General features: G+C 38.1%; 1 protein-coding gene across 1 annotated transcript; it reads right to left on the bottom strand.

The window, feature by feature from the left end:
- Window positions 1-2522: 2522 nt before the first annotated feature.
- LOC131922484 (keratin-associated protein 24-1) lies at window positions 2523-3278 on the bottom strand. Its single transcript, XM_059277290.1, has one exon. It carries the CDS (start codon window positions 3267-3269, stop codon window positions 2523-2525), a length of 747 nt encoding a protein of 248 aa, XP_059133273.1. The 5' UTR covers window positions 3270-3278.
- Between the last annotated feature and the right edge of the window lie 8066 nt (window positions 3279-11344).

Genomic DNA, 11344 nt, shown 5'->3' with positions numbered 1-11344 from the left:
TTATCTGTGATCTTTGATCTGATGTCCTATATTTTCTCTCCATTTTTCCCACTGGCGATATTTGTTTGCACCCCTGCTCCAGTTAAACTTAGTGCCACTTGGGTTCACATTAATTTGCCACTTCACCTTCCTTCATCCATCCCTGAGCACTTAGAACCCTGTCACTTAAATATTCCGTCATCACTCCAAGGCCAATTCTCCTGGAAAGTGTGCTGTCATTTTTCCAGTTAGAAATGATCTCTCCCTCCTTTGAAAGTCGTCCATTGTTGTTAAATGGTTGAGATAGCATTATGCTTGTTTCCTCTGAACAGTTCTTGAAAATAGTCTCCCTAAATCTTCATGACCTCAAAGGATTCTGCTTAATGTCTCAAAGAATAGGTGTACCTTCAGAATTTGCAGAGAAAGTATATGTATTGGTCTGAGCTACTGAACACTCAGCTAAAGCACACAAAACTGTTTAAGTACTTGAACACCTATGCTGTGTCAAAGGAATGAAGTAGGTCCTATATAGTCAATGTCTGGTTTCTAAGGATAATATATATTTTTGTAACATAATAATAGAATTCTCTGAAAATTGAAGATACTCACGTGAATGAAGAACATCATCATCCCCCAACATATTCAAGCAAAATCAAGGCATTAATTAATACACTGAAGCCTTTGCTACACACAGTAGACATGCACTGTTAAAAATGCTAGTACAGTTTGAATGTTTTAATTTTAGACATTGTGGTAGATTTAATGAAAATGACCCCGTAGGCTCCTAGGGACTGGCACTACTGGGAGATGCGGCCTTGTTGGAGTAGGTGTGGCATTGTAGGAAGAAGTGTGTCACTGGGAGTGGGCTTTGAGGTCATTGTTACTGCAGATCCAGACAAAGAACTTGCAGCTACTTCCCAGGCACCATGTCTGCCTGGATGCTGTCATGTTTCCAACCTTGATGACAAAGGAATAAACCTCTGAACTGTAAGCCAACCACAGTGAAATGTTTTCCTTTATAGAAGTTGCTGTGATCATGATGTCTCTTCACAGCAATAAAACCCTAACTAAGACAGACATTAATTACTTTTGAAGTACTAAAAGTAAAATTCAAAGCCTTTTAGGCCAGGCAAGCACTCTACCTTAGAGTTTTACCCCCAACTCTAAAACACTGGCTGTCAGTACTGTTGAGCCTTCCAAATATTCCAGTCTCCTGTTGCATTCATCTGCACAAAACATTATACCTAAAACATGGTTCAATATTTACTCACAGAAATGCTTGTGCTGCCTATTATAGCACTTTTACCACCTAAATTGAAGGTTTTATTTTCATGTTCTGCATGAGAAGTTTATAGGCCTAAAATCACTTTTCAAGAGATTCCCTATTTAATTAGTGAGCTTCTCAAATAGTATCTATATTTTATTGTCATATACAGTATATATAGAAATATACTTTTTATTAAATTGATTTATAAACACTATTACCAAATTTCTTTATTTGAAAATTAATCACAGTCATTACAAGATGAATTAGTTGAATATTTAAGAAAGAAAACAAAACAAAAAACAAACTACTTGGATTTCATATTTAACCTTCTTTACAAATTTTAATAGATTATAAGCCAAATTCTAAAAAAAAAGAAAACAACAACAACAACAACAAAACTAGTAACCAGCAGTGGTATGCATACTGTGTGCTCAATATAGACAAAATATCAGCAAACATGCCAGCCATGGTTTTCTGGTAGAAAATTGTTTATTTATCATGAATCAAGGTATCAAGGCATTTTCTAGAATTAGAACAGCACAATTCACCAGAGCAGGATTACAGAAGAATCCAGAACACAGATGAATTCTAGGAGTCATAGAGAATCTGCAGTAGCATTTTTTCTTTGTTTTGTCACATAGTTTCTGTGTTTCAGTTACTTCTGAGGATTTCTTCCAAGTGTTGAAGCCAAGTCAACACTGTGCTTTGTATCTTCTTCGAAAGAGTAAATTGCTGAGGTTTTCTCTTAAGTAGTTGTGCTTGCTATAATATTTGCTCCTTTTTATAATCAGTCAGGAGGAAAAGAAGAAATAGTTCCATTCAATTAGTTTAAGGTGATTTTATTTCTCCCTTCACTGGCAAGATGCTCATTAGGCAGTGAAAAAAAAAAAACTATTGGTGAAAAGCAGAACAATTGGGGGAAAAAAACTGTTGAAATCAACCATCAAACCAAGATAGAAGATCATCACAATGGCAGGCAAGTGACAACCAGAGCAAAAATGATGTTGATGATGTCCTTCATATAGAATCTCTTCAGTGAATCCATTCTAGTCAGTTATAGAGCTAACACTACTATCATAGTCAGATTTTTATACAGGGAGTATTAACCAAAGAACAAACTACTGATTGGTTAATCAGGTCTAGGGTTACACTTCAGCCTGGTACAACAACTTTCTTGAGATGAATGAATCAATTTAGCAGAATAATAGAGACCTTAGATGTGAGTAGATTCTGCTCCATCAGCCTATCTGGAGCTCTTGTACAAGCTGTAAGTCAATCAGTAGCAATTCAGAGGTCTGATACTGCTGCATAAGTACCTCAGAGGTGGAAATGTGCTAGGTATATAGCTCAGAGACTGAAAATTTTTACATAAGTAGCTCCGTGGTGGGAATCTTGAAGGCTCATAATGTGGATACTGGCAATATCCCATTAGATAACGTTGGTGATGGTAGCTATTATTAATATAACAAGAAGGGGAGAAGCCATTGGTGATGAACCCAAAATTTCCGTAGCTTCTATATCCACTGTTGCCCAGACCACAGTGACCTGGGGTCTGGAGATTCCTAGGGAAGGAATAAAGTTGCCCTATGAAGTGGGGGCCATTCTGAGGAGTTTGGCAGGCTTTAGATGCAAATCGAGTAGCTGTGGTACAATTGGATACATACCCTTTGGTCCCAGTACAGGGACTGCAGCTGGGTCTGGTTCTGATCTTGGTAGTTTCACAGGCACTAACAACTTGACTTACAGATGGGGAATTGCAAGGCACACAGGAGTTCTTGGAATCACCAGTTGGAGTGCAAGTCTTGAGCTCATGGCTGGGAGATTCACAGCAAGGTGCTTCACAGTAGGAGTCTTGGCAATGGTCCAGAAGCCAGAGATTGCCTTGGCAGCTGCTGGGTAAGTAATGTCTGAAAGCAGCGTTTACATCATCTGAGCAGATGGCGATGGAAGGAGCCACCGGGACGTAGCAGTGATTTCTATGGGAAGTCGCACTGCAGAGTCCAGGATAGCCCAGAAGAGACATGGAGCCTGAGTTCAAGCAAGAGGCAGCTGCGTGGGTATGGCATGCTGCAGCTGGAAGACTCTTTATATCTTCCCTGGTGACTGCAAGGAACATCTCCAGACTCTCTTCCTTCTCTCTGTCTGACACCATAACACATAACATCTCATTAGTGCATTGTTTAGCTACAGCTGCTAGTGTCTTCAGGCTCATACAAAAATATGTTTGTTTTGAGTCTTCGAAGTAGCTCTAATCACTACTCTGACCATCACCCATTGGTCAACTTCGGTTGAGCATAGCTTTAGTGAATAGTGATTTCAGTGTTAATAGGCAAACTCTCATATGCCAATCAGTGATTAACAAGAGTTCGTGTCTCTACAGGATTCTACAGCATGGTTATTAAAAGGTTAACAAGGTTTTAATAAAGCAAGGCCCTATATTTTTCTACTCTTTGACTTTGAAAAATGCTGCAGGATTTGATCACACATTTCTTCAAAGGTGTATGGTTTGGCTGTCTCAACACTGTCCCTTAAAAAAGAAGATGTCTTTGTATTAATCATTTTTCCCCAAGTATGTTTTATATATATATACCCCTGTGTTAGGCCAGACCCTGATGACAACTTCTCTGCTGATGTGTTTTGAGAATTCCTTATGTGAGGCTCACAGTAATCCTGGTGGCATTTGGTGACCTATTATTCCAGACTAAAAATGAACTGGTCCCCATGGGTCAGTGGTTGCTAAGCAACCGAAGCTTCCATGAAATCCCCTTCTTAAACAGTTTCTAACCCGTGCACTATCAAAGAAATCCAGTTTGTCAATACTGTAGTTTTTTAATTGACTAAGATTATGCAACATGTGCCCTTTGCCCATGCTCTAAAACCTCTATACTGTCAGATATAGAACATCTTCCAACAAACAGGATTTACTTGTCCTTTACTTGTTTTCTTTTGAACATTGCTTTTAGTGGATCCCTGGATTGAAGTTATTTTTGGTATATGGTGACAAAATGTAATGGCCATGTTGAAAGGTTTCATTTGAATAATCTGTGTGGTTGCTACAGGCAATACACATGCTAAATAATGTCTTCCACTCCTTTAAGGTAAAGCTAAAGGAATGTTTAAGATTTTAATTTAAACTGAAGAATCTTTGCTTTGCATCTAATATCCACTTATGGGTGAGTGTATACCATGTTTATCTTTCTGGGTCTGGGTTACCTCACTCAGGATGATTTTTTTCTAGTTTCATCCATTTTCCTACAAATTTTCTTGATGTCATTGTTTTTTACCTCTGCATAATTCTCCATTGTGTAAATGTAGCACATTTTCTTTATCCATTCTTCCATTGAGGGGCATCTAGGTTGTTTCCAGGTTCTGGCTATTACAAATAATGCTGCTATGAACACAGTTGAGCAAGTGTCTTTGTGGTATGGTTTAGCATTTTTTGGGTATATACCAAAGAGTTGTATTGCTGGGTCTTGAGGTAGATTGATTCCCAATTTTCTGAGATACCACCATACTGATTGCCAAAGTCGTTGTACAACTTTTCATTCCCACCAACAGTGGAGGAGTGTTCCCCTTTCTCCACATCCTCTCCAACATAAGCTGTCATTAGTGTTTTTTATCTTAGCCATTCTGATAGGCATAAGATGATATCTCAGAGTGGTTTTGATTGCATTTCCTGATGGCTAAGGATGTTGAGTACTTCCTTAAATGTCTTTTGGCCATTTGAGATTCTTCTGTTGAGAATTCTCTGTTTAGATCTGCACCCCATTTTTAAATTGGATTATTTGGTATTTTGATGTCTAGTTTTTTGAGTTGAGTTCTTTATATATTTTGGAGATCAGTCCTCTGTCAAATGTGGAGTTGGTGAAGATCTTTTCCCATTCTGTAGGCTGTTGTTTTGTCTTCTTTACTGTGTCCTTTGCCTTATAGAAGCTTCTCAGTTTCAAGAGATCCCATTTATTAATTGTTATTCTCAGTGTCTGTGCTACTGGTGCTATTTAGGCTAAGCTCCTGGAGTTCAGCTGAAGAGAGGAAGGAGGGATTATAGGAGCAAGGGGGGAATCAGGATCATGATGGGAAAAACCACAGAGACAGCTGGCCTGAGCTAGTGGGAGCTCACAGACTCTAGATTGACAGCTGGGGAACCCACATGGGACCAAACCAGGCCCTCTGAATGTGGGTGACAATTGTGTAGCTTGATCTGTTTGTGAGGCCCTTGTCAATGAGACCCAGACCTAACCCAGGTACATGAACTGGCTTTTTATAGCCCATTCCCTATGGCAGAATGCTTTAGTTGGCCTTGATGCAAGGGGTAGGGGCTTAGTCCTGCCCCAGCTTGGTATGCCAGCCTGTGTTTCCTACCCAAGGGAGGCCTTACCTCCTATGAGGAGTGAATGGGGGGTGGGATGGGGGAAGGTAGGGGGAGGAACGAGAGAAGGGCAGGGAGGGAAGGGGAACAGTGGTTGGTATGTAAAATGAAAAAAATTGTAAATAAAAAACAACTGAAAAACCGACATTTTGTCCCCAAAAATAGAAACCATACTTCAGACTTATAGACTCCATTAAATTAAAAAGAGCAACATGTGTATTAACAATGATACATCCAGTCTGAGAGCAATGCTGACTTCAGGGAAGGTAAGCTACAGGGACAGATGTGAAAGGACACCATACTCTTATGTGTCCAGGATGTATTGGTCACCATTTTATGCCTCTCATCTAGGTTTTTTAAATTGCACTTCAATGTAAACCTAGAGACATTCTCCAAACATTTTTATGAGTGTTTATCAATGCTTCTCTCAGTGATTATTATAGAACACAACAATGAACAACTCTCCATCAATACATTGTGCTCACTGCCGGAACTTCTTTCAGGTGAGAAGAGTCAGATTAGTTGGCTATGGAAAACTCTAGGATATTGTGCAGATAATTTCAGCCCCAGAGTAGGAAATGTAAGACAAACTAGATGTATAAGACAGCTGGTGCTTAATTTCCCACTGCAGTGAGTCCTGATGTTCTAGTGTCCAGATATTGGTGGAGCCTGGGTATTATTCTCTTTCTCTATTATCTTTCACTAATTTCAGCATTTCACATTATTCTTAAGATTTTATGATTTTTTTTGTTTTTTAAATTACAACTACATCATTTCCCTTTCCATTTCTTCCCTCCAACTCCTCCTACACATTCCTCTTTCCATCAAGTTCATATCCTCTTGTTTTTTTAAATTATTTCTACACACACACACACACACACACACACACACACATACACACATACACACATACACGATGGGGGGGCATTCAAAGTGGTAACAGAAATGGTTTGGAATGCCTTGGTGCCAAACTAAGTAATGCCAACAACCTTTCGAAGATGGAAAAAGACGGGCCAATCTTCCATTAGACACACTATAGGGAACCAGCACTGCTGACACCTTGACTTTAGGTCAATAAAATGGATTTTAGACTTTTAACCTCCAGAACCTGAAAGGAATAAATTTCTATTATTTTACTCTGCAGAGTGTGTGATAATTTGTTGCAGCTGTCAGAGGAAATGAATACGCTATAAGAAGATATAAAATGTAACCAATAGTCTTTCCAGGTCTGTAGAGTTGGTGCTATGTATTCAGGGCAATGATAAGGTGCAAGGAATAAACTTCCTTAGCCATCAGACAAAAGAAGTATATCATCCAAGAATCAGAAAAACACTTCCTTTAATGAGCTAGTGCAGTCTTCTCAACTCATTAAAAAAGAGTTATGGAACTCTCTTATTTTTTCCCAGAGGTTAAAATCCTTTAGGGTAAACACAGAGCAAAGAAAACTAAATTTACACTAAGTAGCCTTTAAAGGAAAGAATGGCGGATGCCTTCTAGTCTTCAGGTCATGGGAAATTGCACCCTTCCTTTCCTTAACTATGCTCCAATCCAATTGCTAAGGTGCTGTCAGATAAAAGAGCAATCTTAAGATTTCACTAGAAAAAGCACACACAAATCCATGCTTGCATAGAAATTGAACTGTAGGCATTGAGTATAACAATGCTCACATTTAACAGCATTGCCCTGGAATGATGACGCCCTAGTGACTTCACATTGTTGGTTTGACTTATCATTAATGTTTTCAAAAGCTCAAGGGCAGATGAGAAAAATCAAAGTTAAAGGGAAGAAATACAAGTGAATGGAAAGACAAAAATCTGAATTTGATTCATGTTTAACTTTTCAGAGAAACAAAGGAAGTATACAACTTAAAGAAGTTTTATTAAGAGCTAACCACTGTGGGATGTGCAGCCAGAGCTGTGCATTAAGGAGCTGTGAATCTATTATTATGTAGCATTTCTGTATTAGTGGTTAACCTTGGACAATTTCTTTCTTAGTATTTCAATACTTTTTTAAGCAAACCCAAAGTTAACAGTTTGTACTTTGCAGGGATGAGCAGCAGACAGAATAGATAATGCACATTAGCAAAGTGTATTGTGTATGCTAATTAAACATTATTTTTCTTTCTAATTCTCTATTGTTCTAATTCAGGGAATTCTACTTATTAAATAAACTAATAAAATTATTGTCATTAATTTTCTTTAATATCATATATACAGATATATAATATCTATCCTCTCAGAGTTAAATGGAAAAAGAACAAAAATGTCCTTAGATAGTGAAGAAAAGTAACTTGCTTGACATCCGGTCACTACATCACTAATCACATCTGTGCAATCCATAGTCTTCTATATTAGGCATCCTGGAAGGTTTTATATGTAATTGCTTCAAATAAGATTTCAATACTCAGGTTTGCTGGATTACATCTCTGTTGCCCAGATAAGTACCAAATGCTTTGAAACTTAACAGCTATGTATTTAAAATGAAGTTAAGTGTAGTACTTTATTTGTGGGTGACTGTGAGAATTAGATTCAATAAAAATGTAATGGATTTGTAGTTTTTTTTTTTTTTTTTTTTGGTTTTTCGAGACAGGGTTTCTCTGTGTAGCTTTGCGCCTTTCCTGGAACTTGCTTTGGAGACCAGGCTGGCCTCGAACTCACAGAGATCCGCCTGCCTCTGCCTCCCAAGTGCTGGGATTAAAGGCGTGCGCCACCACCGCCTGGCTGGATTTGTAGTTTTTATTTGGTGTTAAAGTTGATGATTATCATGGGCCTACAGATTTTGTTAATATCCTTGTTAAATAGTATTATTTTCAATATAAGTGTTGCATTTTCTCTAAACTCAATATATTCTGTAAGAGGATATATGTGTGTACATCGCACACACAGGTACACACAGACACACAGACACACACATGCACGTGTGTGTGTGTGTGTGAGAGAGAGAGAGAGAGAGAGAGAGAGACAGAGAGAGAGAGAGAGAGAGAGAGAGAGAGAGAGAGAGAGAGAGAGAGAGAGAGAGCAGAGAGAGAGAGAGAGAGAGAGAGAGATGGGGGTGTCAGAGGGGAGAAAGGTATGAAAGAAAGAGAGAAAATGATGCAATATAGGTTTTACGGTTAGATAACTTGCTATAGATGATGTTGAATCTAGAGAGCCAAGTTTCAGGAATTGAGTATGTTGAAGGCAGGCTCTGTCTCCATGTGAAGTACAATTTCCAATGAGTACATAAGGATACATCTGATTAAAGTTAACCAACCTATAATGAAAGGGCATGTTGACATTCTTCCAGAAAGAACCTTATTTTATTTGCAGTTTGAATGTGGCAGTCTTAGAGTTGATGTTCACATCACAATTATCATGTTATTGGCTCCCAGATGAGTCATCAGTTGAATGAAGGTAACCACAGATAATGTAAATGATAAAGAAAACTTAATGGAATCTTACTTATGTGAGTCTGTGAATAAATTGTTTGCCTATTTGAGTTTTCTTACTAAAAAATAGAATAATGAGAATATGTGTTAGGAAATCATTACTATTGATTGTAGAGCTGCTTGCTTGACATAAATATGGAAATTATAATTACTGTGATATAAGTAGTGGATGAGATAAACAGGTTCCCAGTTGAGCACATAGGAAAACTGAATTAAGTAGTGACTTTCATATACATTTACCTAAAAAAAAAAAAAAAGATTTCATGTTATAGTGGCCCACTTTATGCAAGGATCCATGAAGATCAGGAGAAAGGGCATCAAAATTTTAAGAAGAAAATGAATGGGATGTTTTCAATTGTCTAGAACTATAATTCATGCAGTCTTTTGTGGCTTACATTGTTGATTAGGATAGACATTGTAACTTTCTCCCATTCCATTCATGATTTCTAGGATGAGAAAGATTTTGAAAGTAGAGTGATGATTGTTTCATATAAACAATAGACCATATCAAGTAAAAGCATCTAGAACTTTGGAGTGGTTCATTATAGAAATTGTTCATCATTGGGGCATAACATGGTCTATCTTGATTAAAGAACATCCATAATTCTCTTACCAATGGCTAGAAACACAGCTATGCTGTTAGGACGCACAGAGAATCCCATATTCAACTAGCTTCTTGAAAGCATGTACCATGCCTTCTTTTCTAGACACTTGTTTTTCCTTTCCTTATAACTTTAACAGAAGAATAGCATCTCTAGTTCTATGAAGATAATACATAACAGTTGTTTTTACACAATTTGTAGCAAGTTTATTTAGAGATCTGTGTAGAAACCTTTATGCCTGTGTGAGGACAGATTGATGACACAGAAATGAAGGAGCCTTAATAGCAAAGACATTCAAGTGGAGGAACCAATAATTACAAAGCAATTAATCGTACTTGGAATTGTATCAAAGGAAACAGCCACTGAACAAGAAGCACTCTTATTTATTTATCAGTCTGGAAAAAACTCAGCAACCTAAATATTATGTTTACTTGCCAAGTTACAGGCAAGATCCTGGGATGAAGATTCAATGTGATCTAATCAATGGAGATTAATAAACCCCAAAGGAAAAACAAGCTGGTGGGAAAAGGGCTATGTGTGTGGGAAAGAAACTGAAAACTCTTGGGCACGTAATTCAGGCTTGTGAAACTGTTTAAGAAGCATTACCTAGAGAGGCTAGCAACCACAGGAAAGATAGCTCAAAGGACCCAAACTTTAATCAGTGGCCACTGTAGGTGAAGCATAGAATCTGGGAGCAATGATAGATGGATTTGGGATAGAAACTCCTTAATGAAGAAGCCCAGCATATGTCAGGCCTTTATGGTTGGCAGGGGTTTGAAAGGTAATAGTTGATGAGCCAGTTGCATGTTAAAGTTTGGAAACACGGTAAGAACTAGAAGGGAGACAAGAAAATTTGGCCACAGCACACAGCTGGATAGTTGGTATCTGGAAGTTTTATCACAGCAGAGTGGACAGTTGTCTGTGAGCCAAGGTCAGCACTGACAGGTGAAGTGCAGAGCGTCACCACAGTGACAGAGAGGAGTGCAGTGGAGGAGGAACACGGCATTACTCTTAAGAAAATGGAGGCTGTAGTTTACAGACTACTGTCGTTGACTTACAAGCATGACTGTGTTAAATCAGGCTTTCAGGTAAGAGACAAGGAACACCTTGCCTAAGTCTATAAGGAACTAGACCATATTTTACTTTTGCCTTGGTGGATCTCTTCCAAAACTTATTTTCCATCCATTTGCATTATAACATCATTAGTTTTTTGTAGTGCTGCCTGTGAAGATGACTTTCCACCCATCAGTAAAACAAATCTACTTTGTGTCTTCTCTACATCAACAATCTTAATTTTGTTTTTTCTTACCAGGCTTGAGAGGCTATGATGCACAGTTTATCACCTGTCACCTGTGCATTGTATTTGCTTTGCTTCTGTTCCCACCCACAATAATGCTTGCCTAAACTAGTCTATTTGAATGACTGTTTATCCTATTCATCACCGATAAGAACATCACACTAAACAAGCCATGGTACTTTTTCAAAAGTTCTGACATTGCTGTTCTTGGATGAAGTGTTGACATCCTAAAATGGTGTCCATAGGTCAAAATTTATTGCATTTGTTAGAAATAAAATACCATGCCTTTCTCTTCTTTCCATATCCAGCTAAGAATCTAAGTATGTGATGTTGTTCTCTGCATATTTACCCTGACTACGTAGCATCTTTGAGTACATGTTAAAGAACTCCACCATGACAGCAC

The sequence above is a fragment of the Peromyscus eremicus genome, chromosome 12 (assembly GCF_949786415.1).
Source record: "Peromyscus eremicus chromosome 12, PerEre_H2_v1, whole genome shotgun sequence".
Taxonomy (NCBI): domain Eukaryota; kingdom Metazoa; phylum Chordata; class Mammalia; order Rodentia; family Cricetidae; genus Peromyscus; species Peromyscus eremicus.
Note: the sequence above shows the minus strand (reverse complement) of the source record. Positions and strands in the feature narration are given on the sequence as shown.